This window comes from Hypanus sabinus, chromosome 15 (genome assembly GCF_030144855.1).
Source record: "Hypanus sabinus isolate sHypSab1 chromosome 15, sHypSab1.hap1, whole genome shotgun sequence".
NCBI classification, from domain to species: Eukaryota; Metazoa; Chordata; class Chondrichthyes; order Myliobatiformes; family Dasyatidae; genus Hypanus; species Hypanus sabinus.
In genome coordinates, this window is record NC_082720.1 from 22,361,715 (window position 1) to 22,384,173 (window position 22,459).

The 22,459-nt window shown below is 38.0% G+C and overlaps 1 protein-coding gene across 5 annotated transcripts in view; it reads left to right on the top strand.

Annotated features, from left to right (window-relative positions):
- Positions 1 to 21,689, top strand: part of LOC132405366 (histone-lysine N-methyltransferase NSD2-like) — a 215,892-nt gene extending 194,203 nt beyond the window's left edge. For 3 of the 5 annotated variants that reach the window (XM_059990116.1, XM_059990115.1, XM_059990114.1), the window contains 2 exons: positions 8,061 to 8,265; positions 11,998 to 21,688. In XM_059990116.1, coding sequence (XP_059846099.1) covers positions 8,061 to 8,265; positions 11,998 to 12,263 — 471 coding nt within the window. In that variant the 3' untranslated portion in view covers positions 12,264 to 21,688. Of the gene's footprint in view, positions 1 to 8,060; positions 8,266 to 11,997 lie in introns of all 5 variants that reach the window. The other 2 variants (XM_059990117.1, XM_059990118.1) reach the window with 2 other exon arrangements.
- Positions 21,690 to 22,459: the final 770 nt, after the last annotated feature.

Consider the following 22,459-nt stretch of genomic DNA (forward strand, 5'->3'; position numbering starts at 1 on the left):
TAGTAATAAAAAGCGGTTTAAGTCCCCAGATGGTGAGCAATGGTCCTTGGTGATGCGTGCTGCCTTCTTGAGGCACCACTTCTTAAATAGGTCGTCCATGATGGGAAGGGTTCTGTTTGTGATCCAGCAGTCTGCGTCTACAAACTTATACAGCCTTTTGCAATCCTGTGCATTGGAGCCTCCATACCTGGTGGTGATGCAATCAGTCAGAACACTCTCCACTGTACAGCTATAGAAGCTGCAAGAAACTTTTGGTGATATACCAAATCTTCTCAAACACTTAATGAAGTAGACACAAAGTACACTGCAGATGCTGTAGTCAAATCAACACGTACAAACAAGCTGGATGAATTCAGCAGGTCGGGCAGCACCTGTTGAAATGAGCAGTCAGTGTGTCTCGGCCCAAAACATTGACTGCTCATTTCAGCAGATGCTGGCCCGACCTGCTGAGTTCATCCATCTTGTTTGTACGTCTTAATGAAGTAGAGCTGCTTTTAAGTAACTTTTTCGTGATTGCATGTAGCTTTGTGTTGGGTAATGGACAGATCCTCCAAGATGTTGGCACCCACTAATTTAAAGCAATTCACACATTTCAGTGAAGAAAATTTTCAGTGAGGACTGGCATGTGTTCTCCTGACTTCCTGTTTCTGAAGCCATTTAGTCAGCTCCTTGGTTTTGTTGGCATTGAATACTTATTGTTGTTACGACACCACTCCTTTAGTCGATCTGACTCATTCCTGAACACAGCCTCGTTGACATCTGAGATTCTGTGAACAGCAGTGATGTCATCTGCAAATTTACAGAGGCTGTTTGAGCTGTGCATAGCCACACAGTATAGAGAGAGTAGAGCAATGAGCTAAGCGCACGTTTTTGTGATGCACCTTTGTTGATTGTAAGTGAGCGATTCTCAACTTCCTTATCCATGGTGTCCCAATGAGAAAGTTGAGGATTGCTTTTGAGAAGTACAGAAATCCAGGTTTAGAAGCTTGTTGATTAATACTGAGAGGATGATGGTATTGAATGCTGAACATTGACATGATCCTACGTGATGGGCTGAACTGCACATGGGATTCAGTAGAAGCTAGCAAGGTTGATTCAGAATTGTCTCAATGATAGGAAGAAGAGGGTGATGGTTGAAAGCTAATTCTCTGATTGGAGGCCTGTGACTAGTGGAGTACCCTAGGGGTGGGTGTTGGAATTTTTGTTACTTATTTATGTATCTAAATGATTTGGATATGAATGTACAGGGTATGATTAGCAAGCTTCCTGATGATACTAAATTAGGAAGCCTTGCAGGTTACAATGAACCAGAAAAAGATCACAATCAGTTAGGGGGATGAATTAGATAGATAGATAGATACTTTATTCATTGAATGGTAACTTAAGCTCAGTCCTAACCCCGGCACTTTAACATGTCTTGCCCCTGGTGGTTAAATTGTAGAGCCGAATGGCGTTGGGGAGTAATGATCTCTTCATCTTGTCTGAGGAGCATTGCATTGACAGCAACCTGCCGCTGAAGCTGCTTCTCTGTCCCTGGATGGTGCTGTGCAGAGGATGTTCAGGGTTTTCCATGATTGACCGTAGCCTACTCAGCACCCTCCGCTCTGCCACCGATGTCATACTCTCCAGTTCTGTGCCCACGACAGAGCCCGCCTTCCTTACCAGCTTATTAAGACGTGAGGCATCCCTCTTCTTAATGCTGCCTCCCCAGCACGCCACCACAAAGAAGAGGGCGCTCTCCACAACTGACCGATAGAACATCTTCAGCATTTCACTACAAACATTGAATGACGCCAGCCTTCTGAGGAAGTACAGTCGACTCTGTGCTTTCCTGCACAGGGCATCTGTGTTGGCAGTCCAGTCTAGCTTCTCGTCTAACTGCACTCCCAGATACTTGTAGGTCTTAACCTGCTCCACACATTCTCCATTAATGATCACTGGCTCCATATGAGGCCTAGGTCTCCTAAAGTCCACCACCATCTCCTTGGTCTTGGTGATATTGAGACGCAGGTAGTTTGAGTTGCACCATATCACAAAGTCCTGTATCAGTTTCCTATAGTCTTCCTCCTGACCATTCCTGACACACCCCACTCTGGCCGTGTCATCAGTGAACTTCTGCACATGGCAGGACTCCGAGTTATATTGGAAGTCTGATGTTTACAGGGTGAACAGGACCGGAGAGAGCACGGTCCCCGGCGGCACTCCTGTGCTGCTGACCACCGTGTCAGACCTACAGTCTCCCAACCGCACATACTGAGGTCTGTCTGTCAAGTAGTCCGTTATCCAAGCCACCATGTGTGAGTCTACTCCCATCTCCGTTAGTTTGTGCCTTAAGATCCTGGGCTGGATGGTGTTAAAGGCACTAGAGAAGTCCAGGGATGTAATCCTCACAGCACCACTGACCCTGTCCAGGTGAGAGAGGGATTAGCGAATGGATTTCAGCTTTGATAAGTGTGAATTGATGCATTTGGACCAGGACACGACTTGGAGAATGGATTTAACCAGGTAGGTGTAACAACAGATTCATCATCATTGTAAACACGTACCTACTGCCTCCTTAGCATATTCCTTGTTTCATTCTTCCTGAAGAGCACAGATGCAATCCCTCTCACCAGATATCTTTCACCTCTTCCCTCACTGCACAAGTCCAACCTGTTATCTTTTTTGCCTTTTAGTGCCAGTGTCTGAGCTAGGCTCTTGAATATTCAGAGTATAGACAATAGATGCAGAAGTAGACCATTTGGCCCTTCGAGCCTGCACTGCCATTTTGAGATCATGGCTGATCATCTACTATCAATACCCGGTTCCTGCCTTGTCCCCATATCCCTTGATTCCCCTATCCATAAGATACCTATCTAGCTCCTTCTTGAAAGCATCCAGAGAATTGGCCTCCACTGCCTTCCGAGGCAGTGCATTCCAGACCCCCGCAACTCTCTGGGAGAAGAAGTTTTTCCTTAACTCTGTCCTAAATGACCTACCCCTTATTCTCAAACCATGCCCTCTGGTACTGGACTCTCTCAGCATCTGGAACATATTTCCTGCCTCTATCTTGTCCAATCCCTTAATAATCTTCTATGTTGCAATCAGATTCCCCTCTCAATCTCCTTAATTCCAGCATGTACAAGCCCAGTCTCTCTAACCTCTCTGCGTAAGACAGTCCTGACATCCCAGGAATTAACCTTGTGAATCTACGCTGCACTTCCTCTACAGCCAGGATGTCCTTCCTTAACCCTGGAGACCAAAACTGTGCACAATACTCCAGGTGTGGTCTCACCAGGGCCCTGTACAAATGCAAGAGGATTTCCTTGTTCTTGTACTCAATTCCCTTTGTAATAAAGGCCAACATTCCATTAGCCTTCTTCACTGCCTGTTGCACTTGCTCATTCACCTTCAGTGACTGATGAAGAAGGACTCCTAGATCTCTTTATATTTCTCCCTTAACCTAACTTTACACCGTTCAGATAATAATCTGCCTTCCTGTTCTTACTCCCAAAGTGGATAACCTCACACTTATTCACATTAAACGTCATCTGCCAAGTATCTGCCCACTCACCCAGCCTATCCAAGTCATCCTGAATTCTCCTAACATCCTCATCACGTGTCACACTGCCACCCAGCTTAGTATCATCAGCAAATTTGCTGATGTTATTCTCAATGCCTTCATCTAAATCGTTGACGTAAATCATAAACAGCTGTGGTCCCAATACCGAGCCCTGTGGCACCCCACTAGTCACCACCTGCCATTCCGAGAAACACCCATTCACCGCTACCCTTTGCTTTCTATCTGCCAACCAGTTTTCTATCCATGTCAATGTCTTACCCCCAATGCCATGAGCTTTGATTTTACCCACCATTCTCCTATGTGGGACTTTATCAAATACCTTATGAAAATCAATGTACACTACATCCACTGGATCTCCCTTGTCTAACTTCCTGGTTACATCCTCGAAAAACTCCAATAGTTTAGTCAAGCATGATTTACCCTTGGTAAATCCATGCTGGCTCGGCCCAATCCTATCACTGCTATCTAGATATGGCACTATTTCATCTTTAATAATGGACTCCAGCATCTTCCCCACTACTGATGTTAGGCTGACAGGTCGATAGTTCTCTGTTTTCTCCCTCCCTCCTTTCTTAAAATGTGGGATAACATTAGCCATTCTCCAATCCTAAGGAACTGATACTGAATCTAAGGAACATTGGAAAATGATTACCAATGCATCCGCAATTTCCAGGGCCACCTCCTTTAGTACCCTAGGAAGCAGACAATCTGGACCTGGGGATTTGTCAGCCTTCAGTCCCATCAGTCTACTCATCACCGTTTCCTTCCTATTGTCAATCTGTTTCATTTCCTCTGTTACCCTATGTCCTTGGCCCATCCATACATCTGGGAGATTGCTTGTGTCTTCCTTAGTGAAGATGGATCTAAAGTACTTATTAAATTCCTCTGCCATTTCTGTTTCCCATAATAATTTCACCCAATTCATTCTTCAAGGGCCCAACATTGTTCTTAACTATCTTCCTTCTCTTCACATACCTTAATAAAAAAAAAAGCTTTTGCTATCCTCCTTTATATTGCTGGCTAGCTTGCGTTTGTACCTCATTTTTTCTCCCCGTATTGCCTTTTTATTTAAGTTCTGTTGTTCCTTAAAAATTTCCCAATCATCTGTCCTCCCACTCACCTTAGCTCTGTCATACTTCCTTTTTTTTTAATGCTATGCAATCTCTGACTTCCTTTGTCAACCACTGTGACCCCTTTTCCCCCTTTGAATTCTTCCTTCTCCGGGGGATGAACTGATTTTGCACCTTGTGCATTATTCCCAAGAATACCTGCCATTGCTGTTCCACTGTCTTTTCTGCTAGGATATCCGTCCATTTAGCTTTGGCCAGCTCCTCCCTCATGGCTCCATAGTCTGCTTTGTTCAACTGCAACACTGACACCTCCGAGCTGCCCTTATCCTTCTCAAATTGCAGATAAAAACTTATCATATTATGATCACTACCTCCTAATGGCTCCTTTACTTCAAGATCGCTTATCAAATCCTGTTCATTACATAACACTAAATCCAGAATAGCCTTGTCCCTGGTCGGCTCTCGTACAAGCTGTTCCAAGAATGCATCCCTTTAGGCACTCTACAAACTCCCTATCCTGGGGTCCAGCACCAACCTGATTCTCCCAGTTCACCTGTATGTAGAAATCCCCCATAACTACTGCAACATTACCTTTGCCACATGCCAATGTTAACTCCCTATTCAACTTGCACTCAATATCCATGCTACTGTTTGGTGGCCTATAGACAACACCCATTGGGGTCCTTTTGCCCTTACTGTTCCTCAGTTCTATCCACACAGACTCCACTTCTCCTGATCCTATGTCCCCCCTTGCAAAGGACTGAATCTCATTCCTCAGCAACAGGGTCACCCCACCCCCTCTGCCCACATTTCTGTCCCTACGATAGCACGTATACCCTTGTACATTCATTTCCCAGGTCTGATCTCCCTGCAGCCATGTCTCCGTTATCCCAACAACATCATAGTTACCCATTCGCACTTGAGCTTCAAGCTCATCCGCCTTATTTCTGACACTTAGTGCATTCAGATATAGAATTTTTAGCCCATTTCTCCTCTCTCTGTTTGAATCTCTGCCTATTGTGCTTAACCCAGCTCCCCGAACTCCCATTGGGCTATACGCCCCTAGAATTTTGTTGTCCTTCCTAAATTTACTTATTCTTTCTGCACATTTAACTCCATGTTCCGTCAGACCATCCCTCTGTACATCTGTCCTCCTTATCACTTGTTCCGCCTCACCTTTCTGTACTACACACTTAATATTCCGGAACCATGTAGTCCCCACCTGTCCTTTATTCATCTTGCTTCATATCGCTATAGAAGGATACAATCTGGATACAGGCAAATAGAATAAATTAGGTGGACGAAAAGATTGGGATTAGTGTGGAGGGCCAAGGGGCGCTTGACTATATTACTCCAGGTGTCAGACCCAATACATTTGGATTGGGGAGTAAAGTTAAGGGGATTTATAGTGGGGAGGTTGTTAGGACTAATATGAAATTAATATGATCTGACATGATCACTTGCAATGAAGGCAAGCATATTTAAAAGGTGTGTGTCTGGTACTCCTTAGGAAATTCAACAGTGTAAGTGCGTGTCAAAAGTGAACAAAGATTTTATTATGGGATAGATGGGTGAATAGAGGTAATATGTCGGTTAACTGTCGGCTAACTATTACTTGGATTGCACTACTTGTGTGTATAATCTATATTTTCATTTATATTTATCATTATTATTGTTATGAACAGAGAGACAACATCTGCCGGAAGTAAATTCCTTGTATTCCTTGTATGGCACAGGGACTTGGCGATTAAGGTCTGATTCTGATTCTGATATAAACATGTGTTAACTGTGTAGATTTGCAGTGTCCTGTGTTCAGCCTCACCTTTCACTTGGGTTGCACATTGACTAAGGAGGGAGAAAACCTTGCCCTTCAGCCTTCAGGCACTGAGCATAGAAGGATCTTTCTTCTCTCATTGGTCCATGTTTACTGAAACCATTAGTCTGAAATACATAGGAAATAATTCACTGCTGTCATTGTAATTAACTAATGACATTGCTAAATTCATAAAACTACATATTTGTATTTGTTATGAGTGAGAAACTCTGCATTTGAGGCACCATGGTAGCATAGCGGTTAGTACAAATCTATTACAGTTGGGGGAATTACAATATGGAGTCCATCTCCTGTGCTGTCTGTGAGAAAGTTTGTACATTTTTCCTCTGTGAGCATGAGTTTCCCCTGGGTGCTTCATTTTCCTCCCACAGTGCAAAAACATACTGGTGGGTAGGTTAATTAATCGGTCATTAAAAATTGTCCTGTGATTAGGCTAGGTGAGTTGGAGCGCGGCTTGGTGAGCCAGAAGGGCCTGTTCTGCGCTGTATCTCAATAGTTCAATATATATGGTTGTGTGGATGTATTGTGTTGGTGTGGATGAGGTGATGGTTATGGGGTGTTGGGTTGCGGGGGGGGGGGGAGTTCAAGAAGGAAGGGTATGTCACAGAGTGCTGGAACAGGAGGCCTTGTATTTGGAGGGTAGATTTAAGTGCTGGATCTGTCCTATCATTGAAGTCATGGTAACTTGCCTGAATTGCTCCAATTAAATCCTGGAGGTCAACACTTCCATGACCTTCTCACTCTAGTCTTCAAATCCTTGTGACTCCTTTGTATATAGCTTCATACTCTTATCATATATTTTATGAACAAAGGTGGTGATTATGAGTAGTGAAAAGGGAAGTTACTCATTTCCTTCCTGCTCTATCTTAAATAGCAACTGTACTATCTATTTGCTTCTGTCAGGTTACTTTGGTAAAGACCCTTTTTGAAGGGTTGAACCTCCATGATATTCAGAGCAAGTATCATGACCTGCACTTCTGACATGTACTCAGTGGCCTTTATTAGGTGCCTCCTGTACCTAATAAAGTGGCCACTGAGTATATGCTGTTGTAGCTCATCCACTTCAAGGATTGACTTTGCTGTACATTTCAAGATGCTTTTCTGCATAGTATTGTTGTAAAGTGGCCATTTGAGTTACTGTTGCCTTTCTTTTGTAGCATTCTCTATAAACTCTAGAGACTTGTGTGGAAAATCCCAGATCAGTTCCTCAGGTGCCTAAACCACCCATCTGGCATCAACAATCATTCCACAGTCACAGTCGTATTTCTTCCCCATTTTGATGTTTCCTCTGAACAACAACCAAATCTCTTGACCATATCCCCATGCTTTTATGCATTATGTTGCTGCCACAGGATTGGTTGATTGGATATTAACAATAAGGTGTGTTGTACCTAATAAAGTGTTCACTGAGTGTATGAAACATTTACCCATAAAATGTACTTAGAATGTTGAATTATTGTTTTTGTCATTAATTACCTGAGATAAGTTGATTTAGTAAAAATAATTACTATTTCTATAATGAAGCTAATGAGTTTCTGGGAAAAACTTCTGACTCAATGTTTTTAATAACTTGCCCATCTTTTTACCTGATTAGAATATACCAAGCTCCGCAGATGAAAAGAAGGTAAAGAAAAGGCAAATGCCTCCAAGAAAGCGCAAACAGCAGTCTGAAATAGTGAGAGATCATGAGGAAGAATGTTTCCGTTGTGGAGATGGTGGGCAACTGGTCATCTGCAAGAAGCCTGGATGTCCTAAGGTGTACCATGCAGATTGTCTGGTCTTGAGTAAGCGCCCTGCTGGTGAGTGACTGAACACATCTCTCCACTTTGCACGAAAGATGAAAAATAAAGCTGCTACTCAGTAGTCAATAATTAATCATAGGATAGGATTAAAAGTAATTAATTGAAATTATTTGCAATTTTAAATAAAATACCAGTACATTAAAATTCCACGAATCCAGCATACTCTAGACTTTGCTGCCAAACGACAAATTTAATAGATTACACTAACACGCTTTGAATTCACATTTTTAGATGTGAATTCAAGTGTTAACATTATTATAAATAATGCATTATAATTACAATAATTATAATCAGGCAGTGGAAAGGAGGTAATATAAACATAGCCTGGTGAGCCAGTCACCAGACCTTCAGATTTCTGAGTAATTAGATACTGTACTTTCGAAACACTTGAATTTAATGTCCCATTGGAAAATTCTTGCCTCTTATAACTTTAAGTAAAATTTGAAAGCATCACTTTGCTCAAATCTTTCTGTGAACTTAAGCTGATCTCTGTAACAACCCTGGCATATTTATGGTCCTCCGATTCATACCTTGTGCTTATTCCTTAGCTGCACCATTAGTGATCTTGGGGTTTATTACTAAATAATAGTTACTTGTGTTTGAATGAGGTTTCTGCAAAGGTGGGGGGGAAGCATGGAGCCAAGAGATGCAAAGGGACTTCGGAATCTTTGTGCAAGACTCTCAGGAGGTAGAATATAAAAACAAGGAGATGATACTGAAGCTTTATAAGACACCAGTCGGGCCAAACTTGGAGTATTGTTAACAGTTTTGGGCCCCTTATCCCAGAAAGGATGCATTGTCATTGGAGAGAGTCCAGAGAAGGTTCACAAGGATGATTCCAGGAATCAAGTGGTTAACATATAAGAAGTGTTTGGTAGCTATGGGCTTATACTCACTGGAATTTAGAAGAATGCATGGGGATATCATTGAAACCTACCAAATATTGAAAGGACTAGATAAGGTGGTTGTGAAGAGGATGTTTCCTCTGATGGGTGTATCCAGAACTAGAGGGCACAGCCTCAGAATTGAGGGGTGACCTTTTAGAACAGAAGTAAAGAGTAATTATTTTAGCCAAAAAGTGGTGAATCTGTGGAATGCTCTGCCACAGACTGCGGTTGAGGCCAATTCCACGCGTATATTTAAAGCGGAAGTTGATAGATTCCCGATTGGTCGGGGCATTAAGGGATGCGGTGAGACGGCAAGTGTATAGGGTTGAATGGGATCAGGGATCAGCCATGATCAAATGGTGGAGCAGATTCAATGGGCTGAATGGCCTAATTCTGTTCCTATGTCTTATGGTCTTATGGATCCACTTAGATTGACCCTTACTCTCCAATTGTAGGTGTTGCTAATCAAATTTGATTACAGTGAAACGTCAATTTTGTTGTCATGTAAAGAAAATGTATCACTACCAGACTGGAGTCTGATACATTCAGAATTGCAGACCCAATATGAGAGAGGGAGTGCAGGAGAATCTCAGAAACTATGTTAGAGGGTTGGAAGTGATCATACAGATTCATTGTTGGTGTAGGTATGATTGAACTTGGTGGAGTAGGTACTCAGAACATCATTGGTGAAGTAATAACAAAGACATCAACCCGGAGGAAGAACTTTACAACAGGGACCCCGACAATGGTCCAGATGGAATCTATCTCTTTGATGCCAAAATAAACCTTAGCTTTTCAATGACGCCTACTTTGAGGTCTGAAAAGTGTGGTACAATTTTGCAAGTGGTGTCAGATATGATTTGTTACCATTCTGCTGTAACATCTATATAGCCAGTTTGTCATATGGGTTATCTTCTCTGCTCTAATCTGAAATGGGTCTCTCCATGCAAAAAAATTAAGTAATTCATTCCTAATAGTTGCTGAATTTTATCCTCATGTTGTGACAATCTTTATTTGTAATTCCATAAATGGTAACTTACTCACCTGTTATTGTTGAACTTTTGTGTTTTTCTCTACTGATGGAAGTAAATGCCTAAATTTGCTTATCCATGGGAGCTGAACAATCTTGGCTATTTTAAATATGGGAATTCATCAAGTTAGATCAAAATACTAAAAATTATTTAGAGAGTATTGATTTGCAAAGCCATTACAAAATTTCTCGCTTTCAAAGTAGTATACTGTTCTCACACTGGATTTCATCCAGCCTTCTCAATTGAAGAATTTTTGCTTAAATGTTTTCCAGGGATGCAACCCTTTTATAAATTGATGAACATATTTATTTTGTAATGCTCTAATTTCCACGATATGCTGGTGTTATCTCTTAAAACTCAATCACATCTTTCTTTTCTCATCTTTTAATTTTCCTATCTTCTAATATTCTGGATTTTTATTTGTATTGTCTAAGCAGTATGTTTTGCTATAGAAATAGTAAAAGAAACAGCTACCACAGAGTATCCAAATGTTGTTTAAAATGAGAGAAAGTCAACATGATTTGAGAAGAACATGTATATTTCAAAAACAAAGGACAAGAACAAATGTAAAAAATCATTGTATTTCAGTCAGAGGGGTGAATCTATGGAACAGTTGTAAGAATTTAAACATACACTGCACTTAAGTTTAAAAAATTATTTAATGAACAAATATACATGATTTAAAATGAATGGGAGCAATGTAAATAAATGATGTTTGGAATTGGATTTTGTGTTAAAAGATTATATGAAATTCTTTGTTTTTGATGTGATGATTGTCATCAAATATGTTGTATAAGTAAGAAGTGCAGGCGTAATAAGCTGTAGCTTCAGCCTACACCCTTTTGGTCTGTTTCAAAGAATATCTATGCTTTTTGTTGTAATTTTGGCCTATGAAATTATCATTATGAAATCATCATTGTAAATGATGCTTTTTGTTATGTTTGTACTGACCTAAATAAATAGATTGATGAATTAATTTCATTCATTCATTCATTCATTCATTCATTCAAAAAGACTAACTACCTAATTTTCCCGCTTTTCTCTATCCTGGCTTGGCCTTGTCTTTCTTTATCTTCCTGAATCCATATCAGGATATTGAACCACATCAACACCTGCTTAATATCTGCAAATCAATTATTTATAAATGCAGTGAAGGAAAAAGAGTAACTGGTCCAGAGTTTGATCAGATTGAACATCTAAATGTAACCAATCTCTTAAAATAAAATTACTTAAGTGCTAAACTGTGATTTGCTCTTTAAACTTAAATGCTCTCACATCATTAGTCTTATAGGCTTTTACTAATTCTGCATTTAAATTCCTCCTTGGATTGTCACTGAATTAAGAGCTTACCTCCCACAACAACAACAGGTTCCTTATTATGTAGATCAAATTTGACCTTCCAGAAGCCAGAAAATTAAATTTTTCACTTTTATTCCTGTTTGATGCACATAACATAATGAATTAGAATCCTTGACTGAAAATGTCAGTCTAAGAAAATGCTGTTTCCTTAGAGACAGTGGCTTTAATTTGGATGTAGCAGTTTTTTTTTTAATTTTTAAAGTTGAGTAAAGTAGTGAAGTGCATAAATTGGTTGATTTTTTGATGCGATGACTGCTGGTGAGTTAAGTTAGCTTATTATTGTTATGACAAGTTTTACAGATTATCCTTGTGTCAGTTTGTGAGGAAGCGAGGGGTGGGGGAGAAAGCAATTTCTATTATTGTATGATTTCTAGTGCTTTTGGTGCACATTATGTAGACATATATTCCTGCCTACACAAAATTTCTGATCACTTCTCCTGTTTTGTTATTAGGTAAATGGGAATGTCCGTGGCATCAGTGCGACGTGTGTGGGAAAGAGGCAGTTTCTTTCTGTGAGCTGTGCCCCAGTTCTTTCTGCACGGATCATAGGGACGGAGCACTATTCATCTCCAAACTAGATGGCCGACTTAGCTGTAATGAACATGATCCATGTGGCCCAGTTCCTTTGGAACCAGGAGAAATTAGAGAGATTATGCCACCACCTAACAGCCATCTATTACAGACTTTACAGTCATCAGAATCACTGTATGTTCGGTGAATGGAGTACCCATTTATGCAGTCCTTCTTGCTGGAGTGTGCATTTGTGCCAGTGTACACATATGGATGGAGTCAGTTTAGTTGGCAGATGCAAGATGCATAATTCCATTAGCTATAGGTTACTTGTACTGAGTTAAATGAACTTGGACAATGTAAAATTAAACCACATGTTCACCTTCCTAATATCCTCAGAACAATTATACTTGGATTTATACCTGGGACATAAAACGGGCATACTCAGGTCAAACAAGAATTTTGGTTAAACCAACAGCAAGGCCAGTTATTTTTTTGACCCCAGTGAACCTAGTTATGTGTAGCTTTTTAATGTGATGTACTATAATGCTCACTTAACATAGGATCAGGAAATTCATCTAGCATGTTTTTGAATTGTATGCTTATTCTAGTTCCATACCTAGAAGTAGGTGATCACTGAAAGCAGTAGTTGCCATGTGCTGTAATCAATGCATCTTGTGGACTAGTAAATTTGATTAATTGATTAAATCTGCTTTCTCCTAGCACTTGTTCAACAATGACATCATAGTAACACTTCATTTAAATTGATAAATGAAAATCATTATCTGTCACTCAAGTTTGTTGCCCGGGAAGTGGATGGTACAAAGTTAGGGGGCATTTTTATTTCACTTCAAGAATCAAGTTCAAATCTATTTCATTTCAGAAGAACGAAATTCTCCATGTCTTGTTCAGAACAAGGGTTTAGAACTTTGTCCAATCTATTCTGGAAAGTAGTCATGAAACTAGCTTAGATGCAGGAAGCAAAGTTCTATTTCAACCTGTGCAGAATTAGCATTTACCAATCAAGATCCAAGTTTAAATTGTCTCTGAATCCAGCACTAAATCTTGATCATATTGCTCACTGAATTGAACTTATTGCTGATGGAACAATAAAGTTGGGTATACTGTTTTGAATTTTCCCTGGATAATACCAAGCCTCAGTGTAACAAAAAAAACCAAGAAAATTGTATGAGTGTGTTTGGTCCTCATTGTGAGCATACATTTACAAAATAAATATTAAAGCAGAAGTTATTTTTTTAAGCATTGGTGGAAAGTTTAGCTGAGCTACAACATGCTGACAAAAATCACAGCCTTGGTGTTCAAATAACATCACCTGTTTGCTGAGGTGATATTTCTTTGCCAGTTTCATGCTAAATGTCTGGTGTATTTTACTGAGATGTGGTGTCTCTGCCAACTTCAGTCAACCTAGGCAGTCGATGGTGAAGGCAGATGTAACTGGAGAATTTTGCTGTCAGCATTTTGAAGTGTTAAGTTTTAAAGTATCCAACAGCAACTTAATTCTTTTTTTTGAACTTTATTTAAAAATTTAGATTAAGATGATTCAGTATTTAAAGAAGTTCATATTTTATGAAAATATAGCTACGTTCTATTCACATGCTTCTTCTCCTGGAAGTAAGATACAAAGTTGGGAAAAAATTGCCAGTATCCCTTTAACAAAAGGAAATATATCTAAATTGCTAATAAAAAAAAAAATTGGGTATTAAGAGCAGTTCCAAGTCAAAATCATTTTGTTTGTTGAGCAGTCTTTCCTAAGTGAACGTGAATGCCATTCAAACTTTTGACTGGTCTTGCTTTTTCATTTGAAATTGCTGTGCAATTAGATATTTTGATTGTAAATCATAAGGTCGTTCAAAATAATAGTTTGTCTTTCATATTTTGCAGCATTGTGTAAACTTGTATTTATTCTAAATTTCCACAATCCTAAGGAGACTGATTCTCAGGAGTGCGGGAATGCGTACATGATTGCTATTACATTAATTTACCTCCCTGCAGAACATTTAATTATCAGGAATTGTCTCTGGACATGAGAGACATAGTCCTGAGATTTAACCATTCCACAAGTCAGTGCTCATGCTAACCCTGTAAATTAGAGTAAGCTAATGACATAATGTAGTGGATTAGATGCCTTTGAAAGTAAATTTCAAATGTTTTCTAGTCTGAAGGATGAATATCTTTTCTACCAACTGAATGTTATACAGCTTACATGGGTTGAGCTTTGGATATCTCATTTGTACTCTGACTTATTATTCCCCATACCTTTATACAGCACAAGGTGTCTGTTACTTTGAGGCTAAGATTAAAAATAATGTTATAGTGATGAAATAAATATTCCTGAGTTTTGAACTGTAGGATATCGGATATTGCAACAGCTATTCTGCAACTAATCAACTCGACCAGGAAATCATCAGTGCATGCTCCCCAGTATAGGAAATGTCACATTCCTTGGCACTTTCTGATGAATACAACAGTAACTAATAATTTCCACTGTACTTAAATTAGTCCAAATGCAAAATGGCTTGTTTATTGGTGGATATGTGTTCAGGTTTTTATTAAAGCTCAAGGAAATAATTTAGCATTCAGTCCTCAGTGCAGCAGTAATTGTAATTCTTTTTTTTTCTTATGAGCATCCTTCAAAGACAGTTGGATGTTATATGTTACGGATGGTCTTGACTGGAAGAATGGTCACCCAACTAAAATAAGCTTTATATATTCTACCAGTGAAATGCTTGCCCCTAGTGTTTGGTATTGTCCTGAGTATTTCTTTATAGCTTTTCTACATTTCTCTTGGATATATTAGTTAGCATTGGGGAATAGTGAAATTACTCACCAAATAATAGTTGCAAACTATCTTGCATTAAAGATGCCAATTAAAAATTTAAGTTAAGATGTTCTAAATTTTGAACCCAGATCAATTTGGAGATGTACTTTAGTTCCAAAAGTGATATTGCTCATCAGTTCTTTTAAGAAGTTTCTGTCATTAATATTGTATACTTTCTGCTTTGGTTATCACTTAAATTTAATTACAAATGCCACAATTACACATTGATCTCGAATCCACAGCCAACAAGAAGCAATGGAATATTTTGTCAAAACACTTTGTCTTATTAATTCCTTTCTAAAGAAACCCTGTTTCCATGATTTAATCCATAAATTGCCTGACAAATTGTGGTGATAATCATGAGCCTCATGTAAATTGAAATCAAGCAAAAACCACAAGTTTATAAAGATGGATAAAATTTTTATCCCAATTCAGCTCTTATTGTAAAAATTTGTATGCAATGAAGTTGCCACTACTCCAATATTTAACAAAGGGTTTATGTTCCAAAAGAACCCTTTATGAAAACTACTGCTAGAGTTGACCCATAAATTCTTATTAAGAGATACCAGCTGCTGTGGTAGTGGTAAGACACCATGGCAGCTGATGCAATAAATCAAAACCAAACTTTGATGTTCTGAAATATACAATTCATTCAATGACTGGTCATTGTCAGATGGAAGAGAACAGGTGCTTGTTTCTCCCCCTTCATTTTAAGTAGTTTCTCTATTGACAAGCTTTCAACTGACCAATCAAAAAGGCTTAAATGTTACTATTCATATGGAGCTATTTTCATGACAGCCTCCAAATGCATTCCCTTTCCTTCATTGTATCCAATTAAACCTTTGTTAAGGAAATAGTAAAGAACTTTGAGGCAATGATTACATATAATATGTACATATTTTTAAAAAGCCTATACGTCAACTGCACCCCAAGCTATTTGATGACATGATGTTATAAATTTCAGTGTTTAAGTTGGGATATACTGTTGCACCTTGTTCAAATACATCATGCAGTGACTCTCTAAAGATCCAAGTGGCTTATCTGTATGTTGATTGGTATCCCAGATAATTATGTAATGCCATTATTTCAGCCAAATAGTGTAATTCATGTTAATAATTAACAGTTCTTTGTCCGAGACCTAAATAGCTACACTGAAATGGAAAGTAAAGACAACAAATTGTAAGCAAGAGAACCCCCTTGAAATGTTATTTCTATATGTAACCAATGGATTGATTTCCATTTAAATGGCTTAAGGACTGATTCTGGTTATGTTGGCTATCTGAGAAACAGTTGGAAACCTGTAATTTTTATACATTGGAAGTTCCATTTATATTTTGAAACCCATTTCATGGTAATATTATTAGTGGAAAATAATTTAGTTCTTTGTTAATGGAATTGTGAACTTTGTACTGTCTGAATTGTCATTTCTTAAGATGTATTAGCATTTTCATACTGAACTGAATCAAATCTCTTTTGGCCGCCTTAAGCACTGAATGCTAAAACTATTATACATAATATGTTTGAGTCTCTCAGTGTTAGTAATAATTTGAATTTATTAGGCAAATATTAACAGGAATCTTGTATAGAAAAGAAAAATTATAATCAATTATATTGCAATTATTTAAAGCAGGTAATCTGGATCCATACACCAGGGGTCTTAAAAAGATGACATAATTTTAAAACATTGCTACACTTGTCAATAAATGTTCATGTGATTTAGATGTACTTGTGCATCATCTTTATGTAAATGATGCTTAAATCAAGGATTTTCTCCCCCTATGTTTCTTCAATTTTATTAAGTCTGCAAAACAGTTCTTGCTTATAATGTGTAAAGGATATATCAAGTATGACAATTGCAGTATATACTGTATGACGTAGTTTATTCTTTTGTCTACACTGGGTCTATTGATTGCAACAGAAAAGTGCAATTAAAGAGTGCTTCCTCAGAAGAGGGCAAGTAAATTTTATTCAGGGTTCTAGATTCTGGTTACTGAAAAGTGAGGGTATATTAAGATTAGGATAAGACTTGGATATTAACGCCTTGCATTAAAAACAACACTGCCAGTACCCGCTTCTTGGTTGGGAATGACCATTGTGTGAATATAGGACAACTGAGACAAACTAATTTAGTCACAAAATGCTGGAAGAACTCAGCAGGCCAGACAGCATCTATGGGAGGAGATAGTGACGACGTTTCGGGCCGAAACTCTTCATCAGGAGAGTATGGGAGGAGGTAGTGACGAAGTGTTGTCCCAAAACGTCTTCACTACCTCCGCCCATAGATGATGTCTGGCCTGCTGAGTCCTGCCAGCATTTTGTGTTTTTATTTATTTCCAGCATCTGCAGATTCACTCGTGCAAACTAATTTAGTGTTGGCCTTAAATCAATTATGATGAGAAGTATTCAAACAAAAATATTCTGCATTCCTTTCTTCAGTTGCTGCCTGAGTTAGCCGTTCCGATGTGTAATTTTAAGTTTGCACCTGCAATATTTGGCTTTTTGTTTTCGAGTTCATTCCCATTTACACTGAGATGTCCCATTCACTAACTTTCACATTTTCACTATCCAGTTGGTCTTATTATTTATTGCTTTTTTTTCTTAGTGCTTTAAACTTTCATACTTCCTAAGTGTTATAATATCCTCACTGTTGGAGACAGTTCCTCCAATTTATTTTTATTTATGCAAGTAATTATTATTCACTATTAAACCTGACATTCCAATATTTGTAAGCACACTAAGTGGAGTCCTTCTCTGTTCCTGTTCTGAATTGATATTCTCACACAGCCATTTGCAACAGAAGCTGCAAAAAAAAGAGAATCCAGCATTCTTTTAACTCAGGGAAAGGGGGTACTTTGAGACTTCCTAATCCAATAATAGAACATTGTTTATATAAAATGATGCTCCTATTTCCTTCAGTGCACTGAACCACCTTGATTCAATGCTTGAGCTCCTAGGTGACAGTCAAATGAAAATCAATTTGGTCCTCCCTGTTCTAATTTCTTTCTCAGAAATAGAGAAATCAAGAAATTAACATTGTCAGTTTCACGTGGAAGTGCATCTTAATGTACAGTTGCATTTGACTCTGAAAGGTAAAATAAAACATAGTTCACATGATAGAATTTCCTTTCTATTTTGAAAAGAGGGAATGTTACAGTTGTATGCTCAATGAGTTTGAGCAGGTTTAAAACAGGAATTGAACAATTGTAATTTATTTTCAAAATGCTAGTGTAGGTTAGTGAAGTACAGAGTTAATAACATAGCTACGCAAAATTTTATTTACAGTGAATAAGCATTATTATGTTTTTGCTTTCAATGGCTTTCCAAATAACAAGGTCAATCACTTTAGGCAGTTATGGGGAAGAATAATAAATGAAAATATAATAATGGAAAAGATGGTTTCCATGAGATCTATTAAAGATGCAATTAAAAGGAACATTATAGTTTATAGAGTTTACAGAGAACCAATGTATTTATATCTTAGTATTATTTTGGCAGATTTAAAATCTACTGTGAAGGTAGATTTTACATTAATCAGAATCTGATGGAGTACACACGATCATTTTAGCAAAAAAAAATTTGTTTGATTCTTCCTCCCAGAATACCAACTCTATTCATTTCTCATCATGCCATCAAGCTTTTCATACATTAGCATTGGCACCACCATGGCTTCCTGTAAGATGCTCTGGTGATAACCATTAGAATCCAAAGATATGAGGTAAATATATTGTAATTAATAACTGAAAATAGATCCTCTTCCCCCCCACCACAAGTTACTTTTACCCTAAGCAAACTTGAGGTATCGAAATATATATGCCATATTTCTAATTCACATACAAATATCAACCTAAGAATCTAATCACCTGTTATTCTAGTAAGAGAGTAGGCACTTCTAATGAAATGTTTTGTTTCTGCATTAGTGAAATTAAGATGCTCTTAGTTTTATGGGCACAAAGCACTCTGTGAGATGTCTGAGTAACAGGAACAAAAATTTAACTAAAATGAATGGATTTTCTTTTTAAATAAATACTTTAACATTGTGATGCCAACCTTTTATGGAGTGTAATAAGCTAAATGTCAAGGACAAGACTTTTTGAAATAATGTGATTATTAAACTGCATAGACATGGGATGATCTATTTTAATAAGTCTGATACATAGTTTATTATTGGTTTCATGAATTCAAAGATCATATGGATTAGTTCACATCTAAATATTTACTTAATGTTGCTTTGTTAGTGGTCCAATGTTGTGAAAGACTAACAGATTATAAATTAAATTAGTTGACAGGATTTTGTACTACAATCGGTACTGTAAGTGATTTTTTTTGAGTTGTGCCTAGTTTCACAATGGTGCAAGCCACCACTCCTGAGATTTCAAATGAGAAAATCTGCAGATGTTGAAATTCAAGCAATACACACAAAATGCTGGAGGAACTCAGCAGGCCAGGCAGCATCTATGGAAAAAGTACAGTCGACATTCTGGGCCAAGACCCTTTAGCAGAACCTGCCCGAAATGTCGATTGTACCTCTTTTTTCCATAGATGCTGCTTGACCTGCTGAGTTCCTCCAGCATTTTGGGTGTGTTGCCTCTGAGACCTGCAATTTCCTATTTGTTGTATATCAAATGAAAGCAAAAAAAAAATCATTTCAGGAACTCTGCCAACTGATTTGTTAGGTCAAGCTCATCCCAAACTCGCATTATCAGTTTTTTGCAAACATGAAATTTTAAAATGTTTGAACTATTTGCATTTGGTTCAGAAGCTTTTATGAATATGATCCATATGGTGAGGATAGTCAACTATTTGAAGCAAAATTGAGTTTCACAAGTTTAATTGAAGTTGAAATATATATTTTGCCTTTAAGGGAATTCACTAGAGTATAAATCGTGGAATGGGGGAAAGGCAACATCAGCTTTTGGCTATCGCTGAACAGGTTTTTAATTGAACATAAAGTTATGAATATATTAGTATAATATTACTTTTGGTGATATTGCAGATGCTATTTTGGAATAGGATTGTTATATTTTATAAAAAAAACACATTTACTGTCTCATCATTAATTATGAGTGGATTAAATGCAGATTATATTTGCTTTTATTTGACTCGTGCAAACTATTATAAGATGTTTTGCTCAGCTGTTCACATGAATTCTGCCTAATTGACTTTTTTTAAAATGATGAAACTTAATTTGTTTTTAAAAAACTAGAACATTTAGATTTGAATGGGCAATAGCCAACGCCCTTGCCCTGATCACTATCCATTGATGCATGCTATAAGGTATGTTTTGTGTGTTTGAGAGAGAGAGAGGGGACATTTTTAAGTGGCTTTTTAAAGAATGGACAAGTTTTCAAAGAGAGCATTCATAGTTTTGCACCCAAACAAAGAAAGTAGCAAAGAGAAAGGAATGGAGAAAACCTCTATCTGATTGATATCTAGCATTGTATGGAGTTGAATTTGAGATAGCTTTAGTTTTAGGCATATTGTGCTTTCTTTCAAAGTTGTGAACAAGAATAAATTGCAACACTTCCAGTGGTAGCCAAGTGATTTTACTGCAAGATACTGTCATAGACTGCAGATAATCTTAATGTAATTCAGTGACTTGAAAAGTAATTACTATGGGAAGCTGAAATACTTAAAAGTATTTATGAATTTTGATGAACTGTAATGAGGATTATTTGTATAATGGGGAATATCTGGTCAGTATTACTGGAATTTGTAATATGCAAATTTCAGTTTTAAGTAAACAATTTCTAACTTTCCTGCCTTTGACTAGAACTGGTGCATTGACTGCTCATAACATCTCTTGAGATGTTGGTAGCTGCTGTCTGAAGATTTTAAAGCACTAGTTACAAGCAAAAAGCCACAGTTGTACATTTAGCCTCACTGAAGAGGAATTGCATAATGCCATAGAAGCTTGAGACATTATCAGATCAGTCATTGAAAATATTGGGAGCCAACTCAAGTATAAATTACTGTTTGATTTAACATCTTGGCTGTGATTGTTAAAACTATTTTGGCCATTTGAATATACTGTAGTGGAAATCTAATAAATAGTACTGTTCCATAAGTTTTATCTTTACAGGGTTACATTGTATAATTCACTTCTGTTACACTTGGAATTATATAGAACTTAGGATAGAAGGGGGCGAAGTAATTATGAGGGCATTATTAAATGAAATAGGATTTGTCATTATCTATGGATCAACAACCTACGCTGTTCAAATAGCCCATTAATTGATTATAAAATAAATTGCACTGGACTTAATGTGCTGGATATCGTAGACTAATAAGGTCATTTAACAACCTGAAGTACTGCCTGTTGGAATGCAGTGTTTTTGAGCTGTATTGTCTGCACAACTTGCTCTATTGTTCTGGCTGTACAATAATTAAAGCTCAATATACATTTAATTGTTGCTTTATTGTGACTGTATGGCTCTGTAGTCAAATTTTACACCCTGCCTTTAAGGCCTGTTTTAAAGGCCAACTGATCTTTGGTGGCAAGCCTGTTTATTATTTTTTTCATTTTGATGTCTACCAGAAATACATTAAACCAAATCATGTTCCATAGTGAGGGATGTGTTCTGTGGTTAAATAACTGTTCATAAGCAAGGCTGTCCTGTGAAACAACCAAAATAACATAGATCTTATGTATTTGTACATGGTGAAAATGCAGTCAGAGAATAAAAGTTACATTTACTGAAATTTCAGAAGTTTGATGCTATTTGCTATATTCCTTTTTGACAATTTTTTTTCACTTGTTAGAACTACAAGTTACTGTTGGACCTACTTTTGTCAGTTATTGGATTACACATCATAATCTTCATCCAGTTCTGGAGAGTAATAAGTACACAGCAAATTCTGCAGATGCTGGAAATAAAAAATAACACACACAAGGTGCAGGAGGAACTCAGCAGGCCAGGCAGCATCTATGGAAACGAACAGAACAGTTTAAGTAGAGACTGGACAGGAAACAGGGAAGATGCCAGAATAAAAGGGTGGGGGCAGGGGAGGGCAAGGGGGCTAGCTGAAAGGTGATAGGTGGGTAGGAAAGGCAAGGACTAAAGATAAGGGAATCTGATAGGAGAGAAGAAGGGGCCATAGGAAAAAGTGGAAGGGCACCAAGCAGAGATAAGAGGTAGGAGGCCTGAGAGGAATGGAAGAGGGGATTTTTTTTTACTGGAAAGAGACATCACTATTCGAGCCATCAGCTTCCAGGCTACCCAGACAGAATATAAGGTGTAGCTCCTCTACCCTGAGGGTGGCCTCATTGTGGCACTGTAGGGGAGACCACATTGGGAGCACCAGACACAATAGCTGACCTAAGTAGAAGGACCTGGAAGGACTGTTTAGCATTCACTTCAAGAGGCTGAGAACATAAAGCAGGTATGTGATGCTGAGATGTTATAAGGCACTGGTGAGGCCTCACCTTGAGTAATGAGGCCCTTATCTAAGAAAAGATGTGCTGGCATTGGAGAAGGTTCAGAGCAGGTTCACAGGGATGATTAGATGAATGAAAGGCTCATCCTATGAGAAGCGATTGATGGCTCTAGTTCAGTACTTGCTAGAAT